Raw genomic sequence first — 23,582 nt, 5'->3', positions numbered from 1 at the left:
CTCAGAGGAGGTCGCCAGGAGGCGCGACAAAGAGATGGAGAGGCAGAACAGGAGGATGGAGCATGAACGAGAAAAATATGTTCGCCTATTTCTCTTCCTCATTTCATTCTTGTGAACTATTATATATATATATATTATAAACTTGTAAATACATTTATCATCTAAATTAATCGTAACGCTTGAGTGTGTTCATGTTTGGTTCTTCAGATTTCCATCATCACAATCCAGTAAATGACACAAAACAAGAGTCTACAGCAGAATCATTTTTCTGTCATGAGTCCAGAACACTTGGCACTTCCACCGCTCATCCCACACATTTATGTATGTGCTTCAAAAACATGGCAACGAATTAAAGAGTTTTTTGCCAATAGGAAAAATTGTGAAAACAAAGAAACAATCATCCCAATTGCCCCTTTTTTCTGCAATGTTCAGAATGAAAAACATAAACAGAATTTTTTTTTTAAACTGTGACGTAATAATGTTGTCCCACATATTTCCATCATGACACTGAAATTCAACATGCAAAACGTTCTAAGGCGCCCGGGTGTGTGAGGACCCGTTCAACACTGCTTCTAGCTTTAATTTTATTTTGTGTTTTAAAAAATTTTGATTTTAATGCAACAATGACTAGTTTTACTCACTTATTGTTATTTATCATGATTTCTTCTCAAAGATTACAACAAACATGTTGGGAAAAGGCCTCCCCCGACACTCTGAAAACCGCTGCTATATAGAGCACATTTATAATATAGTTTTATCTTAACTATCCTTGACATTGGCTCAAATTGTAATGTCGGTTACAAATGCTTAAGGCCTGTACGTTTTGGCATGCGGGCCTGAAACCCATGCTATAAACTATAATCTATAACTGAAGTTGACATAATCGACGTGTATAATTGTCAGGAAAATTCCTATTGAATCTCAGGAGGTGACAGTAGACATGAGTTATTGTATTAACAAAAACGTAAGAAATACAAGTGATGAGAAAAGTCGACGACTACACCCATGATATCCTTTATTTCCCTTTGAGGGAAGTTTACAAACTGCACAAAAGAAGCAGATGTGGAGGAGAACAATTAAAAACTTAATGTAGGTGCTGACAGTGGGGAAAAAAAGAAGACATATGGAGCCGCTTTACAAAGAGAAACACTTCAATTAGCCAACAAATGCAAGATAAGGGGAAAAAAAGTACACTGACTGAGCAATTAAAAAGTTTATCTTCACTTAATTGTCTAAATATTGAGGAGAGAATTCAATGCAGATTTCATTTGATCACTTCTTGGTGATGTTTGTACTTCAGCCACTAGGGGGCAACATCACCCCGTGAAAAAATACAGTATGACTGCACGCACAGCAGGCTTCCTCTACTACAGGACCACAGTGTAAAGTCCCCTCTAACTGTTATCAGTTTCATTCTGGGCCATATCTCACCTGTCATCACTGTTCCTATTAGCAGGAAGACACACAGGAAGATGTTTCCAGCGAAAGTTCCCCATTTATCGATAATCTTCCCTTGGGAGATGGTGAAAATGATGCCAAAGATCTGAAAAGAGAGAAAACAAATCTCTTTACACCCTGAAAATAACCTCCCCTTCTCCAGTTTTCACGTTTAGGGGAAGACCGACCTGAGCTGAGCAGTTCAACAGTCCAGACGAGGTTCCCTCTGATTCTGGGAAGGTCAGCTCCACTGCAAACTCAAAGCCCAGAGGAAGATATCCTGTCATGAAAAAGCTGCGGACAAACACAGTTAAAAAGTTGAATTAAGCGATCAACCGAGAAGCAGCTCCAGAATGTCACGGGAGGACACATGCATATTGTTGAATAATACATCCTGTCTGGATTTCAGGAAAGAAAACCAGACCAAGAAATTGCTATGGAAACCACTTATGTGCACAATCACCTTGCTATAAATAGCAAAAATAATTGTATGGTGAATGTGAGGAGCGGGGAGCCGGAGGAGAAATAATTCCGCTTCGGCAAAGTCAGAGAAAAGCTGATATTTCAGGACACGACGAGAGGTTTCATTCCTTAATTATCATGTTAGATGGTTTCATGTTTACATATATGGTCTATTCACACAATAATTTGCACATTAAGCAATGCAATATTTGTAATAGCTCTCACTTTTATTGCTTACAAATTCAGATAAGGCAAAATTAGTTTTCTATAAATACTGTAGGTGGTATTTTCTGTTCTTTATCCTTCATACCAAAGAGATATGTGTATACTCCACTTTATTCTACTGCTACGACGCAGGCTCTGAAGAGCAAATTTAAAGTGTTATTGAAAGTGCATGTAGTATTGTATTTATCCATTGGGTGGCAGTAGTGCGCTTTGATTTCAGAGAGGAATGTGTTTTAATTGAATAACAGTTGAGTCTATCTGGCACTTTTGGGTGGTGAAGGTTATCTACAGATTGCACTACGTCAATAATTTATCATTAATTAGTGAACATATTGGCCAATCGCACGGCGCTAAGAGTTAGTTTAGTTATCTTGATATGTGGATTATAGGGACCTTGTGGAGGCATCAAGCACAAAACAAATCTTTTGTTTTTGGACTTCTTGTCTCAAAAGTATAAGATGTTATAATTGGGTCTAAATCAATATGACCTCTTACATCAAATCACTAGGACATCTCAGAGACATTTTTCTTGATCTGCAGCTGCAATTTTGTCCAAAGTCTCAAAGTTTTTAAACCTGCTCCAGCCTGTTTGATCTTGCAGTTCTAATTATACCACTAGGTGGTGTTTTGAGTCACAGACGTAGCTGGAGGAGGAGCTGAAGCTCTCAGCTTTCACATTGTTAATGTGATCTATTTACTATCAACCAACAACAACAAAGACAAAGAACCAGAACTCTGGTAGCAAATTAAACTCAACACTGCCCCCTAATGTACAAACGAGGCATGACCTAAATTTTACATAGAATCCCTTTGAGCAAAAAAAAAAAATCATCAAACAAGGTTGATTTTCAGTTTCAATACGTTGCTTATTGTGTGTTGAAAGTTTAGAGTCTCTGTCTGCAGACTTTATAGTAACTGTGGCCGTTTCTCATGTATGGTTACTCACCCTAAAACTCCAGCCGTGAGAAACACCACCCACAGGTGGCCCAGGTTGAGGGTGAAGGCGTAGACCACCATCCCAATCAGAGACAGGACGTAAACGACCAGGGTGGTCTGTCTGAAGAGAGACATGCAAGATATATATATATATATAGATATATATAAGCCTCTATATATTTATTGTTGCGGTCTTGTGAGAGAGTCTCGTGTTTGCTACATGCCAGCCAAAGCTGATCAGAGAGAAAATCCTTTTGTGTGAAGAATTACTGCACATGAAAATGTACATTTCCGTCCGGTGGAGTTATGCTCAACGTTCTTAGAGCCGATATGCTGTAGCCCCAAAGAATAAAGTTTGTGAAAAATCACTGAGTTAATTATTGCATCAGGGGGAATACATACAAACTGCACACATGGTGATGAATTAAAAGCATTATGCATATATGCACGGTCACGAAAGAGAAATGTCCGAAATCTGTTTTTGAAACATCCTGCAGTCCACCTGTCACAACTTCAGCCATCTGCACAAACAGGCTTACCCTGGTGAAGATGTCTCTTGTGCAACCACGCATTAAAAAACGCTGCCAAACATTTCTGTTAGCATAGCACGGAGCTTCGATTCCGTCCTGCGGGACAATGGGAGTGTGAGGCTCCACGACACAAACACGGCCCCTGCTGCTTTGACAGCTAAGCATCCTGACGGCGCGCGAGGAATCTGAGCCACCAGGAGTTCCGTTACAACTGAACGGTTAGTAGCGACACTGTGCTCACAGAGAAGTCTCATCACGTAACTAATGGAAATAAACAGTATCAGTGAGCAGATCTTGATTGCTTCGTGGGGGTTTTCCTTGCTGCATGCAGCGGTATTAGAGACGTGGAGCGCTGCCAGTGTAAAGCCTGTCAGTTCACATGAGCTGGGAGCGGCGTCACATACACATCCAGACACTCGCTCGTGTCTCCACTGAATGAAAGCTTTGATTTACTTGGACATCTCTCTGCGAGCAGGACATTCACTCACGGAGCTGAACACTGTGCAGAACAGGAGCAAGAGTAGAACAAGACGACTGAATTCCTGGAGAAAACTTCTACTTCCTGGGAGCTGCGTGGCTCTGCGATATGTCAGTAATGGATCGATGGATTTCCATGAAATCTGCTGCAAACATTCATTAAAGGACCTTAAAAGTTTTAGCTGAGTATCTTCAATGCCTATTGAGGAGATTCTGAATTGATTTCAGATTTTCTTTTTTTTTTTTTTACAGATACATAGATGGGATACAGTAGTCAACTTAAACACATCACGCGAAAGAGATTTGGAGAAAAAACCGGCTGCCTCTCTGCCCTCAACAACGTCTTTACTTTGCACGGAGGTAACTTTTAATACACCAGCAAATGCAGCATCTCACACCAGCACTATCGAAAACCTGCACTGAATACGTGCGTTGTTTTACAAGGCACGGCTGCGCGCCTGGACAATCCCACAGGTATGCCTCATCAAATATTACTGTTCTAGGTCATAACAATGCACTTCAAGCTTCAGCTTGTGTCCATTAGTCCCTTAACTAAAGCAGTAAACACTGATGGTCGAGTACAGATACATGCACCGTCTTGATTTCTCTGTTACAAGAAACAAAAATCAATTTTAGTAAATCTGAGAGGCAGATTTCATATCTTGCGTATTTCTCTGGAACGCTTGCTTGAATTTGAGTTGCATTTTGGACAAATGTCTTACTTGTAGGTTTTGGTCTTGTCCAGCCAGATGCCACATATGAGGGAGCCCGCCATGCCCGCGATGACGATCGTCAGACCAATTCTCCCAGCATTCACTTCTTCACCCTGGAAGAAAAACATGGACGGTTGTGGTTTACAGTACTCGGAAGACATTTTGACATGTTGTGATGTGCCGTGACTCCGTATAGAAGCAAAACACAACAGCTGCTATCTGTGTCAAGGTCGCCTTCAAAAAAGAAAAGAAATAATACACAAGTTGATAAACTACAAAGTATTCTTCTATTACAAACACTTAAAATCTCAATTACTTTTTAATTGTTTTTAAATCCATTTAATTTATTTAAATTTACATGTAAAAATGTGCATTTCTCAGACAAACAGCAACGTATATAGAGTTTAAATAGTGTTAAAATGTAGTTCTAAAGCAACAATTTTTTTATTGCCTACAAAAAATCCAGATCAAAAGGTTTGAATATCGATTGAAAATCTACTATTTCCATATTTCATGCAGATAAGATCTTGTTTTTAATGTAAAGCACAAGAAGTTCAGTAATTAGCTGAGACAATTCATTATCTAGAGGTTAAACAAATAAAAGTACAGAATAAACAGGTAACTGTTGTACAATGTTTAAATGTTGGGAGTGAAAGTAAAATAGAAAATACCAGAAAAATCTACTCAAGGATTTTTACTTCACACTTCTGTGAGAGAGCAACAAATAAAAACAAGTTGAAAACAGAAGAAAAAAACCACAAACAGTGACACGTACAGGATAATGTTCGATGATCATCCGGTTCAATAATGTGGAAATAGCGTAGAAGCAGCCGACGTTCAGTCCTGCAGACGTCAAACAAAACACATTAAAAACAAGTGACTGACTCTGCTGATTGGATTCATATCATCGAACACTAAAGGTTTAAACGACCTCATGAAAGGGTTAATTCCTTCCTGAAAAAAATAAAGCAGACAGAGTGTTTCTGCAGGAAATCCATTGTTCTGCCATTGAACATGAGATTCTTACAAGCACAAAAATATTCCACTCAACGTTACCAAACAAATTAATGATCCCATGCGTGTTAATTCAGAGGAGTGTTTATTCCCAATCTTGGTTACTTTTGAATATTTATGTCCCCGACTTTGATGACCTTTTATTCATACAAAACACTTTTGTCAGGATCACCTGCAGTGAGTCCGGGTGGAGGACTCACTCACCCTTGATATTCAGTGTTGCCATGCCTGATAAAGTCAAAGAATCTCAATATTCAAGACTCAATCACACACGTCTTTATTTATTCTGAGATGATCTGTGAATAGCAGGGACTTCATACTTCCAACTAAAACCACAGTGTGTGTGTGTCATAGCCCTCAGACATGTTCTGTATTTAATGCTGGGTCACGTATCAGAGGTTCTTCAGGCATAAAAACACTTTATTGTTTTGACGTGTTCAGATCATTACTGAGGATTTAATCTGAATTCTCCTCTTTCAATCATTAATGGGGTTGAAATTAATCAGTGACCTTTGAGCAGGAAAGTGACTTTTCAAACCAGCTCACAGTCATGTGTTGAGATGACACATCCTCATATCTCCTCCGATGGCGTGTTTCCACTAATGTGACTATTTCAAGACTTTTTATTTTTTTAAATCTTTGTCACCTTTCACCTCAACATCGCAACAACATCCAGCACGGAGCGGTGACAAGAATAAACCATTGGAGTGTGAGACGCCCTGCATGTCACAGTAATGTAATTAAGATGTCATCATAACATTGAAGCCTTCCACAAATACTCATCTCTTCATCATTTTATACACCCCAATGAGCTTTACAGGCAGATAAATTCAGTCACTGGTGCAAGGGAAAGAAAAGGACAACATCATCAGCAAAAGGGCAGAGATTTGCGCCTCATCGTCAACATCCACCTTAAACTAGTCCCGCTGAGATCAGAGATCAAACAGTGATCCTTGTTCAGCTGTTCATGCAGTCATGAGATGACGGATGTAAAACTCACCGTAGCTCAACACCAGCAGCATGAAGGGCTTGTTACGCAGCAGCCTCAAGATGGAGGCCGTGTAGGAGTACTCGTCAGCCTGCAAGCTCCTGGCCTGCGCCTGAGCCAGGGAGGGGGGGATCTCTGGCTTCTCCTGGAACACTGAGACACACACACACACACACACACACACACACACACACACACACACACACAATGGTCGTGATGTGTCAGTCACAAACGAAGTGGCGTTTAGAGTCGGTTCTTTAAAGTGAACCACCTGAATATTCTCTGTTCCCTCTGGCTTTCACACGCTGTTGTTTCCTAAATTCACGTCGAGTGATTATCTAAGCTTCTTTCTGTTGTTTCACTGCAAATAATTCAAATTTTGAACTGTTCGACACACAGACAGAGATGGGGTCTTCTTGAAATGGATACTTCTTTATGAATTTTAAAATCTGTAACCATGATATATGATTTCAACATTAGAAAACATTTCAAACACACATTTTGTGAATAAATTAGATTAAGCAACTAAAGATCTGAGGAGCTACTTCGGAGAAAAATGAACCGAGCCATAAGAACCGTCTCTCCCCTCACTACTGGAGTATTTCTCCGTTTAAAAGAGTTTTTCCTCCGTCATCACTGATGCTTGTTCATGAAGGATTGTAGTTGTTTTTGTCGACATTGTTTTTTTCTTTGTATTTATATTGAGTGCTGTGACATTACTGTGTATCAATTGGCTCCCTACAAATACATGCATAGGATATAAGACAAATTGAGGAAAGCAAGTATTACATCAAGCTGATTGTGACAATTTGCTCTCATAAAACCTTGAGGAGACCATAGCAGAGGTCAAAGCACAGCGCAGCTCTAAACTGAGAGCAACAGAAGACGGTAATCATTTTTTACAGGCAGCTTCACCTGCACCTGCCCGTAAAGATGAGATAAGCCAAACAGCTTCGCACAATCTGCGCACAGCGATATTGTTTTCAACAATATGGTGTGCTGTCGATAAGCCAACAGCACAAGTTAGATATCTGTGTTGTCATTTAATTGACTTTTATTGGCTTTAGTATGGATTTCTACGACTCTTTATCTGCTTTTATAAAATGTGCATGATTATGTACGACAAGCTGAGGTGATTTTCCAACATTGTGATGAAGTAAATGACCAAAAATGTTTTATGTGAAAGTTAAAGGAGTCATATTATTCAGCTTTTCAACACTTTCACATGGTTCTCCTTGGTCCAAAAATGTTGTATTCAAAGTTTATTTCTCCAAATCCAGCTTTTTCTGGATTGTCATCCACTTGAATATTGGATCACAGGAGCTGCATTCAGAATCTGCTGTGTCTGTGTGAGCTGGACTGGCTCCGCCCACACATGCCCATCTTGGGAAGAGGAGGAAGTACTTCCTCTCATGGTGCCATGTGCCCGAGCAGAGCTGCCTAATTGTGGGAGGGTCAAAGGGAGGGCCTACCTTGATTGGGATTGGCTGAACCCCCGATGATACAGGGTTTGACTTCTGATTGGCTCGTTGGAGCAACACACTTTTTAAAAATTAAAACAAGCCAGAGAGAGAGGTGACAGACTTGTTACACTTTTTTTTGTTATTACTGTTGGAAAATCATTAGAAAGTCAATTCTGCATAATACGACCCTTTAAACTTCCTCTGTGGAGGTGAAAGTCGAACGTTATGCAGCTGGAAACAAGATGAATTTATAAAGCACTCTCTGTTTGAATTTTATATCCCGTCAAAACACATCTCATCAAAAAGTGAACAATTACAGCAATTACTGCAGCTGCTCATCGAGTGTAGTGCAATGCTGGGACGTCTCTCAGGTTTCAAACACACACACACACACACACACACACACACACACACACACACACACACACACACACACACACACACACACACACACACACACACACACACACACAGCTCCCCTGCAGTGTCGGTGAAATCTCAGGCAAATGAGAAGCCCGAACGGCAAAAAAGTCAATTATCTGTTCAGAATTTAATGTTGGAAAAGTGATTGCCAAAAACTAGCCTTCTTCTTATCGTGACTACGAGGCACAGGGTTAGATGTGGCACAGTCTAACACGGCAAAACATAAAGTTTGAAAATGACTGCTTGTTTGAAATAAATCCAGCTGGAGGACTCATGTGATGTTAAACATTAAGAAGGTGGTGTCATCAGTGAGTTATCGGCCACATGACTGAGTAAAGAAGGATGACAGCTTGGACTGTGCGACCCCGCGTGTGCGTGGCTGTATTTTTCTCCAGACTTACCGATGACCACGAGGACGAAGATGAGTGTGGCCACACCTGCGCTGATGTAAAACATGATTCTGATGTGATGGGCCAGGTCGTCTATGTCATCCACATTCGGCACGAGGATGGGCGGCACCAGGAATCCAATGGCAATACCCATCTAGAGATGAAAGCCACACAATCTAGAAAGTTTAGTACAAAATTCAGCAGCTTGAGGAACGTCGTTGTAAAACAGGAAAGAGATAAAAAGAAATTGAAGTGCAATGTACATATTTGCATGCAAAAACTGTCCAAGCAAGACGGCTGGTGCCTCATGTGAGTGACTGTCTACCTGTTGTGGTAAAACTTTAATACACTAATAGTGTCATAAATACTTTCAACAGTTGCCAAAACAGAGGCTCTCCTCACTGGGGCCAAGACTCCTCCACAACCTCACTAATCTCTATAACTTCACTGACCTCCTTCAGAACCTCACTGACCTCCTCTATAACCTCACTGACCTCCTTCACAACCTCACTGACCTCCTTCACAACCTCACTGACCTCCTCTATAACCTCACTGACCTCCTCTATAACCTCACTGACCTCCTCCACAACCTCACTAATCTCTATAACTTCACTGACCTCCTTCAGAACCTCACTGACCTCCTCTATAACCTCACTGACCTCCTTCACAACCTCACTGACCTCCTTCACAACCTCACTGACCTCCTCTATAACCTCACTGACCTCCTCCACAACCTCACTAATCTCTATAACTTCACTGACCTCCTTCAGAACCTCACTGACCTCCTCTATAACCTCACTGACCTCCGTCACAACCTCACTGACCTCCTCTATAACCTCACTGACCTCCTCTATAACCTCAATGACCTCCTCTATAACCTCAATGACCTCCTCTATAACCTCAACCTCCTCTATAACCTCACTGACCTCCTCTATAACCTCACTGACGTCCTCCTCCTGAGGTCTAAAGAATTATTTTTTCCATATCTGAGCACCACAAGAGCAGTGGCAGGTTCCTCAGGTTCCTACAACCTGAAGAACGTTCCAGAAGGAACACCAGCCGAGGTCCCTGCAGTCGACGGGGGAAATGTGAAGCGTCTGGGGTGTGCAAGCACAGAAAAATCTCCGACCACTTCTACAATCTCAGATGACGTTCAGATCTGCACCTGCTGTTCTCTACACTGGTTCCAACCCTTCTTCTGGCCTAGAAATTCCCCAAGAGGAGCAATAAAGTGTATTTCGTTAAGTTTAAAAGGAAAAAAAAAGGACTGATCACAGCTTCTCTGTATTGATTAACATTGGTCTTGTTTTCAAGCAAAGACGTAACAGAATAAACAACAAATTAATTCAGTATGACGGGAAAGGAAACACGTAGAGGGTGTGGGGATACCTTTAGCAGAGGTTCTATTATTGAGAAGAAGAAAAAAGAAGTAGCTGGAAGGTACAAGTAGTTAATATTACTAGTATTTATTTTAAGCATGATAGACATATTACAAATATAAATGTAGTTTTAGTGCACCACCATAAGAATAACAATGATGACACTATCCACCGCATGTTGACACATCTAACACGTCATACAAATAAATATTTTCTCATTTCATTGCTCTTATTAATGGGACATAAGTCAATATGAGAAGCCTTTTTGACAAACATTTACCCACAAACTGTCACACGTCATAGAAATTCTATGTTTTAATAAAACTCCACATGAAATCTTGCATAAGAAGATTTTGTCTCAGCTGGGTCAGACGTACTTCTGGCACACAAACTGTTGACGTGTTTCGTCCTGTGAACTATTTCTTAATGTCAGAGGGGACATGTAAACTGCTCGGGGGGTATCAGGTTCTGGGGCGTGAAGCCAAGAGGAATCGAGTCGTGGTGAGAAAATAAACATCAACAACAATGTGAGCTTTCATCTTCAGCGGTAGGGAGCGGGGGACGGAGGCATAAAAAAAGAACAGGCCTGACAATGACCGGCGCGCTGGGTGTTTGGCCTCATGCAGGTGAGCGAGCACACACTTCAAATGGAGAAAAGAAACCAGAGGATGAAGAGGCGACGGACGTCTTTTGATGATCTGTGTTTGTGTCGAAGATCAAAGATCTATAAATTCGAAAAACCACATTCTTTGCGTGCGCCAGGTTTATATTGGTGCATCTAAAAGTACAAAATGTGACTATTTTAAGCCTGGGTGGTCGTACAAAGCTGTTATTGTAAAAACTGACGTAAGTTTTAAATCATTCACTCACTGATATATTTCTGAGCTGTATAAATTATAACAGAATCTGAGGTGATTATACACCTCTTGCAGCACACTTTAATGTGCTGTGATCTGTTGCCACTCTCTATACTAGTGGCTCCCAGTTTGTTTCATTCAGAGACTCAAGAATGATTCTACCAAGAGGAGTGAAGCCCCCCTCTGATATCTGATGAGCAAATGCACAGTGAAGCCAAAAGCTGGTGTAACACACACACACCAGAAAAAACGGTTCTTGTTGAGAACCGGTTCCCAGTTATTCAATTCCTTGGAATCATTCCGCAAATACGCAAGCGACTCCCTTACGGATTCCAGTGAGCTCAAATGACACGGCCGTCAGTGTCGTCATTCACTAGCAGCCGCTAGGATGACAACAGGGCAACTTGCATGTGCCAAGGGGATAATTCATTGAAGGGAGGAAATACGGCCAATATGCAGAAACATTTTCTCACACAGCAGCGATAACTTTGAGTGAATGCTGCGTTTTCGATCCGCTCCGGTGTGAATCTCAACATTAGCAAGTCTTCTGCTGTTAATGCCGTAGATTTTCCTTCCAAATGAGATTCGATAAAGAACCAAATCGTTAAGAAGAATCGATAATGGAATCGGAATCATAAAAATCTTCTGCTTTTCATCCCTAGACCTGGTTTAGATTAGTTCTGCACTATTCTTTGCTCCTGGTATCTGGAGAAAACCTGTGAACGCTGAATATGCTGTCCTCTGAGTCCCGGTTCACACAACACTTTCAATTGAACACACAAAACTTTTGTAGCGTTCTGGGTATCCGTTTACACGACAACCGTGTTTAGACCTGCTGAAAAGGTTTGAAAACAGTTTCCAAGGTGGAACCTTTTGAAAACGCTCCATCGTCATGCAAACGGGGGAAAACGCAACTTTTCTGAAACGCTGGTACTGCACATGCACACCACGGCCATAGTCAATAGTTGTTCTGCACATGTGTGAGTCGATGGACAATAACCACAGTTTGCCTCCAGAGTGTCATGACGCCCAGTTCATATTCTGCTGGTTGCAGTGTAAACACAAACCTTTTCTGAAATGAAAACCCAAAACCGATACGATTTCACTTGAGACCTTGTTGCGTAATCGGGGCCTGACTAAAAGTCCTTTATTTTCCCTACTAACTAAGTACAATAACAAAATTCAAACCATAAGTTTATCTGAGAACAGCTAAATTACATAAGGGGCTGTGATGAAGAATTAAAAATGTACTGAGCAGACATAACCTTTCTTTATTTTTTTAAAAAGAGGTGTTTATAACAAAGTATTTCAATCTGAACGTTCAAAAAGTCAGAGTACAGATGGGAAGCCACACACACACACACACACACACACACACACACACACACACACACACACACACACACACACACACACACACACACACACACACACACACACACACACACACACACACACACACACACACACACACACACACACACACACACACCAGTCTGAGTGCAACTCTCATTGTATAAGATTTTTTTTTACCTAAGCTGTGGGAGCCTGTTCAGAGGGAAACGGTTCAAGTGGTGGAAGTCACCCGCCATCCCTGGAAATACCCCCTGGCTAGAAAGAACACACACACACACACACACACACACACACACACACACACACACACACACACACACACACACACACACACACACACACACACACACACACACACACACACACGCACACACACACACACACACACACACACACAGGAAATCACTTTGAACTCGTCACCACCTGCTTTTCAGCCTTTAACATCCTCAAGATTTGATGTCTCTCGTCTGTGTGATGTTTTGCTTTCTGCTCATACGGAACTTATTTCAGATAAAATGTGTTGTTGACATAGTTTAAATATAAGACTGGGTGCAGTTTGTTACACCAGAGTGCAGCGATGTGCCCAGCATTTAAAAGGTTTGTCACTGTGCTGAAGGGGCATTCACACCTCAACACAGAAACATTTTACTTTCAAAGATGATAAACCAGTTTTATTGGTTTCCAAAATGTTTGCTGAAAGAAGAACTCAATATTTGACTTGTCTTTGTAATACTTTCTGTTAAACAGGGATGATTGTAACACGATACAGGTTACAGTTAACTTTCTACTCAGTGGGATTATTTCTTCACAGAGAAAATTCCTTGTGTATTTCTTATATTTGACTGCACAACTAATTAACATGTTGTGATTAAGTTTCTCTTTTTTCACTGTATGTTTCCATTTTTCCAGGTGTAATATGAAAAGCGAAAATAGTTGTACCAACTTAATTGAATTGCCTCCATTGGTAACATCAAAATGAATAAATTTATTTAACTTAATCTGTGTGGGACTCGTAGTTAAGAGTAAAAAAATTACTTTTTGGGTCTGACTGTGAGGAGTCCTGTCAAGGTGTAAACAAAGGGGAAGAAATTCAGTTTTGAGCTTTTTTGAGTAAAACGACCAGGTGAAATGTTGAAGCATATAGTTTTAAGTGTCTGGATATGATTTACGCAGTCAAAAAGTGTTTCTGAAAGCTCAGCTTTAGTTCAGGAAACCATTTTTCCATTGCGTTTTTTCTTGGGAGAGGTATGTTACTACATTTCAATTCTCATGTTTCCACAAAACAATTCTACATTTTGCATAAAATTGTAGATTTGGAAAACGATTGGTGTGAATAGTGAAGCCTTCATTGAGCATTCAGAGAGAAAACTACAGAAGGCTTGAACTTTCACGGCTGTCTGTACCACTGAGCATCCTCTTTTCTCATGCAAGGAAAGTCAATAGATGTGACACTTACAGCGTACGCATGTTTTCACTCAAGAAGAAGGGAGGAAACAGACTTTACAGGAGAAAAGACTCACACATCCAGACATGATGTAAGGTGCGCTGGCCCTCATTGTAAAGTGTTACAGCTGACAGAGCTCCTCCAAAGGTTTCTCTCAGCCCGCCGGATAAACACACACACCTGGTTTCCCAGAACGCCGATGGAACAAGCAGTGGACACTTCCTGCTGGCCGAACCACAGCGACGCCAGCCTGGACGGGATGCCCAGGATGTAAACCGTGGCCACCGAGCACACGAACTGTCCCAAGAAGGTCACGGTGAACATGGCGGGGTCCGCCGTGCCCGTCTTGATCCAGGCCCCGATGCAGTTGAAGGCGGAGCCCACCACCACCACGTCCCGGAGGCCCCGCTTGTCCAGCAGCCAGGCGACAGGCAGGATGAGCGGGACGTACGTGAGGAAGTATATCATGGAGAGCCAGTCGATGGCCATCGCATCGACGTGGTAGAAGCGCGTGAAGATGTTGCTGATGATGCCGTACTGCAGCCACATGAAGGCGTTGCTCATGGAGTAGAGGCAGAAGGTGAGCAGCATCGCCCAGCGCCGCTTGTACAGCTTGGTCTCCATCAGTGGGAAGAGTCGCGTCGTGTCCGAGTCTGCAGCCTCAGGAGCGTCGCTGCTGGTCGCTAAAGGCAGGTAACCGTCCTCCCTGACGTCGCCACGTCTGTCCGTCCACTCGGGAGTGAGCTCGTCCTCAGAACTCATGTTGCCCTCCGGCCTGTGTCACCAGCTAGAGGGAAGAGCAAATATCGCTTCTGGTGTGTGAGCTCGCGTAACACGGGGGCAGTTTACCTGGCAGGCCCCTCCCACCCAGCGGCGGATTCTACAAGCTGGTCTTAACAAGCTCACCTGCTGAGCCCAAACCTTTAACTTTGGCTGATTTAGCAGAGGCGGATCAGGGGGGGTTGAGTTTGAATAGAATGAGTTCTGATCACAGCCAGCAGCTGATCTGACTGCTGCAGCTTAACAACTGCATGTGAAACGTCAGGGTGAAGATGGTTTATTGCAAAGTTTAGCCACCTGACGCTCACATGATGTGTGCAGAATGAGGCAAAGTCCACTGAGGGTGATGCTCAACAAAAAGAGCAAGTTCATCAAAAAAAAAAAAAAGTACTCAGTCAAATGTGGTTGTTTGGAACTACGATTCAAATCAGGGCTGAATGATATGAGCTAAAGATGCAACGTTTAAGTATTCTGATGGCGAAAGTCATTTTTTCTTTTTTTTATAAATACCTGAACTTTTTTTTTTTGCATCACCTGCGATTGAGGACTGGTTCTTACTTTTGCCAACGAAAGTTTGGCTGAGAAGGTTGTTTTTGTCTGTGTGTATTTATTTATTGCTCTGTATGTATGTATGTATGTATGTATGTATGTATGTATGTATGTATGTACGTACGTACGTACATATGTATGTATGTATTTTACCAACTTTTAGCACAGAAACTACTCACCCGAATTGCATGAAACTTTCAGGGATGATTTGTCATCATCTAAGGACCAATCGATGAAATTAATAGCGGCTCTCCATTTCTGAAGAAATCTCCCAAAATTGCGAAAAAACTTCCCAGGCAAAGTGGAAGAGAGAGGCACCTCTTGGAAGCGATCAAAGGAGATCAGCGTCTGTTGCCATGGAGATGCTCCCTGCTCAGCGTTTCACAAAGTGATGTAGCTACCTGACCTACCTAGTTAGTATCAATAGCTAGTGATGCTAACTCGGTTCACTTTGTTGTTTTTGGTCATTTTTCTTCGTTTTTATTACATTTGCACTTCTGTGCTTCTGATCGCTGACCCATTGCCATTTGTTTATTATTTATAATAATAATAATAATAATAATAATAATAATAATAATAATAATAATAATAATAATAACTGATATAATTTGTAATGCACTTCATATTTAAGCAAGCTCAACGTGCTACAACAGTATAATAAAGTGATAAAATGTATAAAGTTATCAGGGCCATTGAGTGGCCAATCTCACTTTTATTTTCACATTCAGATCAACTACCAGCAGCAGACAGCAAGAAACTCCTCGCAAACATGTAATAAAAATGGTAAATGGCACAATACCTTCTAATGACAAAAAAAATCTCCATTTTAGTGTAATAAAGACAATAATGTGTTATAATAACTTGCCAATATAATAGTAAAAAAACAACAATGTAGTCGAGAGAGAATTTATTACTATTAGTATGAATGAATATGATGGTTATGATATCAAATAAATGCATTTGTAACCTATTTAATCCATACAAAAACATCCTTTACTTCCAAGAAATGCAGTCCCATTTATGTTTTACATTTAAAACCTTATTACAGTTATTACTGCAGTTATTACATTTACCAATCGTGTAATAACGTGAGGACCCAATAAATCATCCTTAAAATCTTAGTTCAAATAGTTTATTAGATCATTGGTGAATGTTAAAATGAGAGCGGTTGTTAAAAACCTTAACATGTTTGGGAGGATGAAGTTGTTACTTGCAGGATGTTTCCTCTGTTCTCTGACCTGTGCGCCGAGCGTCATGAGCTAAATGTTCAGCCTGGACTGACTTCATGTGTCTGGACCACAGATGTGGTCAGTTTTTGCGCGGGTGTCCGGGGGGACTCGACAGTGAATACTTCAATGGTTCTGCGTCATTAAATGCTTCCAATTTGAACATTTTCTTTGAACTTTGACTTTAACACGTTCATATTCACCTCATCCGTGACTGAAGCTCCATAAAGCTGATCCACATGAGGCAGGGATGAAAGGATGAATGGAGGGTAATAAGTTAGTGGTGTTTTCATCTGTTATCAGGTCATATTTAATGGTCAATTCACACATTAAACAAGAAATTTCAAATAAGAACTTGTGACTATACGTGTAATCAAATATAATTTTAAATAACTCCACCACTACTTAAAACTCCAATTCGTAACTGGCTGCAATTCACTGGAGTAGTACTACACAAGTAACGTAACTGAACTAATTAAAGTAACTAGTACATGAAAACAAGCGCTCATTTTTGGTACTGGAACTATAATTTCACTATGTATACTAATAACTAAAGCTGTCATCAAGTGCTTACTATTAGATATGACTGAAGAGATTTCCCAGTATTCAAAGCAGTAACTATAAAAGTAATCAAGTACCATTTTTTAGTTTCTCGTGATGAAATTCTATTACTTTCTGAAGGAAGAACTAATATTATTATTGATTGGCATACTAAAGCATTTTGACAATGTGAAGTACAAAAATTACAAACAAGTAATTCTGCAACTATTTACAGCAGTAACTGCTAAGAATAACAGTAATCCATTACTAATATTCAGTTACTCACAAATAAACCCAACTTTTATTTAAAGCAGTAACGATAACTGTAATCAAGTACTCATCGTTACTAACAAAGTGAAGCTACAACTAGTATCTAATTGTAATAAAAATACTTATTTTCAATAAGAGGACTCCACTATAACAGCACGTAAAGCTGTAAATATGGAATCAAGTAGTACATTTTAGTTCATTTCAAGTGAGTGCAGTAAAGTGTCAAAAAAATTTTTAGTTTAGGGGTAAATATTTGGTTAAAACAGTATTATCCAGCTGGTTTTCTATGTTGCTGCTACTAGTCTTTTCTCAGTTTATACCATCATAGTTTCAGAACTATTAATGTTCGACGTCTAAATCTGCCATTTTCCTTCCAACTACACTCATTTCGGTTTCTGCCGACAACCCATACACCCAAGGTGTACATACACATTTTAATGCAGGGTCCACATGCAGTTCAATTCCATCTTGAGTGGTACAATATTGCCATAATAATCTTTAGATTTCAACTTTAAAGTTTTTCTTTGTTGTGGCGCAGAGTATACTTGATAAAAAAAAAAACAATCCTCTCGTCATAACATTTTCACAAAAAACAAACAGTTACTATAGATAATGATTATAATCTCAACATGAAGCCAATTTTTATTAAACCGTCTGATGCAAAATACAGTGAAATGACCAAAAGACTTCTCCTATAGCTGTTGCATTGTGGGTGTTTTTACATACTCAAGAATCTGTAAACTCTATGGATGGTTAAGAAATAAATGTTAAGAACAATATAGGTCTCACAATCTCACGGAGGCCTTCTTCTTTTTATTGCCCCTCCCAGCTTACTCTCGATGTACTGAGAGTTTCATAAGACATCCATTTTCAGTGATGCCGGTAACGCGTTACTCTCATATGACCACTTTTTTTCAGGAACGAGTAATTTAACGCGTTACTATTTCCAAACCAGTAATCAGGTTAAGGTTACTTCTCCAAGTTATATTAATATTAAGCATTAATAGCAATAATATTGTAGCGTTCAGCAGGACGAGTAACTTGTCTGCAATGCTGCTTTATCATTAAACAGAACCGGCCGCTCGTTCTCTCTCCTCCAAACACACAGACACACATGCAGTCTGACCTGACCCGCCCCCTTCTCCACTCTCAGCCAATCACAGACCAACTCGCTCTAACATCGATGACACGAAAGAATGGATACCAAGATATGTCAACACTAAACCATATCATTGCCACAACAACACAACTGCGGAGATGTTGAACTCTTTTTGTAATTTTTTTCTTTTTCAATCAATCAATCAATCAATGAAAGACTTAATTTGCCCACGCCCCTCGTGGTAATTAAAAGGTTTCATAGAGCAGATAGGTCAAATATATAAATAGATAAATAGTGCAACAACAGACTACAACGACATCACCGTGTAAATAAATAACACCAGTAATAGTCTAAATCTGATAATAAAACCATGAGTCAGATATAAATACAACAAAGAATGAAGGTCAAAGGTTAGATATGTATCAGCAGGAGGCCAGGCAGTGATCAGAACTCAGTTTGTGGCCAAACAGGTTGTCCTTTTTTATTTTGTGACGGTGGGGCGGTTTTGGCAGCTGTTGAAAGTAACTAAAAAGTTACTTGTAATCTAACTTAATTACTTTCAAAAACAAGTAATCAGTAAAGTCACTAAATTACTTTTTAGAGGAGTAACTAGTAGTCAGTAATGGGATTAATTTGTCAAGGTAACTGTGGCAACACTGCCCATTCTTCTCTTTAGTTGTGAGTGGCTAGATCAACGTGCTATACTGTATTGCCCCCCCCCCCCCCCCCCCCTACACACACACACACACACACACAAACAGACACGTGTGTCCGCATGGGGGCAGAGCCATGAATGAAGAAATGAAGGAGTGAAGGAGTGAAGGGGTGAAGGGAAGACGAGGAGAGCGCAGCAAAAAGAAACACTCATGGTATCGAAACTACAACCCCAAATCCATCTGGTTGTTACTTCTCACACACCAAACACACACACGCACAGACACACACACACACACACACACACACACACACACACACACACACACACACACACACACACACACACACACACACACACACACACACACACACACACACACACACACACACACACACACACAACACACAGCGATATCAGATCAGATCCGATTCATAACACTGGAGTTGCTCACCCCTCGGTGGGTTTCACAGACGCGCTCTTGGCGTGCGTAAAAACGCAACAAACTTTTACGCACAGCTGATAACGCGATTATAACACAATTTCACACCTACACCGCTATATCGAGGTGAGATTCCATCACTAAATGAATAAAGACGAATAAATAAAAAGAGTTCCGGTTTTACCTGGAGCAGGAAGGCATGGAAACTAAATCAAACTGCAGTGAATCATTGCGCTGTGCCAACAGAAGGTGGCGACAGTGGAGAGACACGTCATTTCCCACCAGGCTGCTTCCCTCAGAATAAATAAAGATTGAGGAAGATTTGCACTGGGCAAGTAACAAACAGGCAGGCTTGTATCTGAATATTTTGTACAATAAGCATCATGGTGCATGTGGAGTTTGTTCTGGAATCACAGGAGGCCAAAATGTGATCTTCACCACCAAGGGGCCAGTATCTGATGCATTTTTTTTTTTTAACCTTGAATACACCCAGTAATTCAGAAATATGTAGTATTTGCTACACCTTTCAAATGTGCTGTAATTACCAAGAGGACAAAAGGATTTATACATTTTCAGAAATGGACAGGCCCCATGTACAGCCATAACAATCACACATGGCCCATGAGCTGCCATTTATCCACGCCTGTTTCATCCCATCCGTCTATCATTTATCTTCCAGACTACAATATCAAATGTTCAGTGATCCGTACACTTGGCAAAAGCTTGTGTGCACACTGGAGAGGCTTCACAGAGCAAATACAAACCGAAAGTCACACGCAGAGCCCCTCCATTAGTCAATGTGAACACAACAGTTCAAACATTTTGCTTTTTGGATCATGGGAGGAAACTTGAGTCCCCAGAGGAAAACAACACCCACACAGGTAGAACATTCAGACTCCACATAGATAAAATTTTGTTTCATAAAGATTTAACAAAGACACTTGACATGCACTGACACATCTGGAAAATCTATGAACCCTGAGAGCTGCGTTAATGTCAGCATGTAGATGAAGATAAGATTTAAATCAGGCACACTCGCATGTTTTAATGCCTGTGTTACAGGACATTACTCTGACTTACACACATTTCATGCAGACATACTCAGCTCTCAAGTACTCTTCCATTTACATTCACCTTTTTCTTCTCTTAATGTAACCATTAAACATGACTCTACCCCAAACAATCAAGGAACGATGAAAAGTCCCATAATGTGAGAGTGGAAATAGACTTTGGTCTCCAAAAACAGAAATACAAACACATCCACACACTGTATATATCACTGTACCTCTCGGTAAATAGTGCAACACCGTGTGTGGTATCAATATTCTGAAACCTCAGAGGAAATAAAGACGGGGGGGGGGGTGAAGGCACTGCTGGTTATATATAGCAGCGCTCTAATATTTCATTTTGTGAAAAACTCATTACATGGCTGGTATATCAAAAAAAAAAAAGGATTAAATGCAAATAAATCTCCTTCAAATGATTCCATGGAAAAATCAAAATGCCTTTTATGCCTTTTCAATTTTAAAACATTGTATTAGCCTTCATTCACGGGCTCGATATCAAAGATATTGTACATGCTGAGGAAAATAATGAGGTTTTACATCATGTATTTGGCCCAGCGTCACTCACAATACATCCTAAGATAACTATCACAATACTTTTTGTGAGTGCTTTTTCAAAAATGATAAGAACATGATTATGTTAATAAGAACAAATTATTTTGGTCCCACTGAAACTCAGGAGCAAATAGTTTCAGATAAGAGGCTCAAAACAGTATGGCTTAAGAAGATTTAAGCAAAGCTGAGCAAACCTGGCAACTGCACCAGGGCAGCACAAAGAAGGGTTTCTAATAGCTCAGTTCTTAAGGTGTAAAGATATATTGCTGCATATTGGTGTTTTGTGCATTTTAAAGTATTTCTAACCTTCTGGCATTTTGCTTTTGGTTGGTTTCTTTGTCTGTGGACATAAAGGCAGACATGTAAATGGAGGGATGTCATTCAGGGCCCAAATGAAAGAAATTGGCTATGACCTTGTAGGAAGTTCTATCCGGGCTTTTGTTTATAATCCCTAATAACGGAATCAGCAATCAAGTACATCATTTGATTTTATCAGATCGAAAGTAAATCTTAACCATGAAAACTTTTAGAATTAACAGGAGCTGACCTCAGTGAGGTCTTATGAACATTTTGTATCGATGGGCTATTACAGCTTTTCTGAAACTACACTGTATTGTATATTGCCCATACAATATTGTAGTATATACTGAACATTTCAGGGTATATTGTATTATATATTGCACATTTTAGTGTATATTGGATTATATATTGTGTATTCAGGGTATATTGTATTTGATGGTGCACATTAAAGAATATATTGTGTTATATATTGCACATTTCACTTGTAATTTATTTTAAAATCTTGCTGCATTCTTTCTTGACTAGTTTCAATATTCTCATTTTGGGTGATATATATTTAGTCTATATTCTCATTCTTTTTATTACTATTATTTTGGTTTATATATTTCTCCACTGTAGGAGGGCAAGTGAGACAACGTTTGGATTCCACTGTGTCTTGTATGCACAGAATTGACAATAAAGTTCACTTTGACTCTGGACAAAAATGTGTGTTGGAATCCGATTGAATTCTGTTCCTATTCCCTGTGACAACCCTGTATGCTCTAAGTTATGTATTTTCTAAAAGGAAAACAAATCGACAGCCACTCACCTGGTTGCCGAAGACTCCGATGGAGCAGGCGGTGGACACTTCATCCGCTCCGAACCAAACGGAGGCGAGTCGCGCCGGCATGCCCAGGATGAAGACCTGAGCCAGGGAGCTGGCGCACTGGCCCAGCATGGTGACCCAGAAGAAGTCCGGCTGGGCGCTGGCCACTTTGATCCAAGTCCCGGCGCAGTTGAGCGCGTTGGCCAGGAGCGCAGTGAGGCGCAGCCCCCTCCGGTCCAGCAGCCAGGTGACCGGGAAGATGAACGGGATGTAGGTCAGCATGTAGACCATGGACAGCCAGTCTATGGCGAAGGTTTTCACGTTGTAGAACTTAACGAAGATGTTGTTGATGATGCCGTACTGGATCCACTGGTACGCGTTGCTGAGAGAGTAGGCGCTGAAGAGGAAGACGATGACCCAGCGCCGCCGGGAAAGACGCGTGGCGGCCGCGGAGCCTCCGCCGCCTCCGTGCGGGATGCTGCTGCTGCTGCTGCACTCGATCTGCTCCACATCTGGACCTTTGGTGCCCAGATGTGGACCATTGGCATCCCGGGCGCTGCACTCGCTCATTTTCTGCTCCAATAAGCGCACTCCCAAGACTAAGAAGTCCAGTAATGCAAAAAATAAATAAATAAATAAATAAAATAAACACACAGCAAGGAGAGAATGAAAGAGAATCTTTCCTCAGATAACTTCACACAGCTTTGAGAGAAATCCCCTCGATTGCAGTGGAGCTGACTTTTACTCCTCCCAGCAGCAGCTGAGATAAGAAGTGACCGTGAGACACTGCGCGCCTGCAGCTCCGAGCGGGAAACAAACTCCACCAGAGACAAACCTGCACTCAAACAGGCGCAAACAAACTCCACGGAGGAGCATCCAGATCTGCTTGATCCCCAGCTGCACAGATCAATGTGCCACAAACCTGCCCAGCACTCCTCTGATTTATAAACAAGTTCCTATTATTACCCCCCCACAGACTTTCCCTGATCCTTCACTTATGGCCTCTTTAATCTGACTTAAATCCATCCTAGTGAAAACAAAGAGCGCCTCTGTGTTGGAGAAACACTCGTTTTCCACGTGTTCCTTAATAAAAACTGATCACATTTTTTATATGGACATATAGACACACATGTTACACGTTGGGTCAAATCTGGCCAGACAAATGCAGCACAATAACAACAGCTCTGTGAGTCTCTGAAAATGG

General features: G+C 40.8%; 1 protein-coding gene across 5 annotated transcripts in view; it reads right to left on the bottom strand.

Moving 5' to 3' along the window:
- Window positions 1-23,296, bottom strand: part of flvcr2a (FLVCR choline and putative heme transporter 2a) — a 30,813-nt gene extending 7,517 nt beyond the window's left edge. For 3 of the 5 annotated variants that reach the window (XM_080479656.1, XM_080479658.1, XM_080479655.1), the window contains exons 1-9: window positions 19,839-19,877; window positions 14,274-14,880; window positions 9,070-9,211; window positions 6,795-6,935; window positions 5,556-5,623; window positions 4,790-4,893; window positions 3,071-3,181; window positions 1,626-1,731; window positions 1,432-1,543 (exon numbers count right to left, since the gene is read on the bottom strand). In XM_080479656.1, coding sequence (XP_080335782.1) covers window positions 1,432-1,543; window positions 1,626-1,731; window positions 3,071-3,181; window positions 4,790-4,893; window positions 5,556-5,623; window positions 6,795-6,935; window positions 9,070-9,211; window positions 14,274-14,855 — 1,366 coding nt within the window. In that variant the 5' untranslated portion in view covers window positions 14,856-14,880; window positions 19,839-19,877. Of the gene's footprint in view, window positions 1-1,431; window positions 1,544-1,625; window positions 1,732-3,070; window positions 3,182-4,789; window positions 4,894-5,555; window positions 5,624-6,794; window positions 6,936-9,069; window positions 9,212-14,273; window positions 14,881-19,838; window positions 19,878-22,381 lie in introns of those variants that run through there. The other 2 variants (XM_080479657.1, XM_080479659.1) reach the window with 1 other exon arrangement.
- Between the last annotated feature and the right edge of the window lie 286 nt (window positions 23,297-23,582).

This window comes from Lipophrys pholis (genome assembly GCF_963383615.2).
Source record: "Lipophrys pholis genome assembly, chromosome: 14".
Lineage (NCBI taxonomy): Eukaryota > Metazoa > Chordata > Actinopteri > Blenniiformes > Blenniidae > Lipophrys > Lipophrys pholis.
The sequence above is the reverse complement of the archived record's forward strand: the minus strand, read 5'-3'. Positions and strand labels throughout refer to the sequence as shown.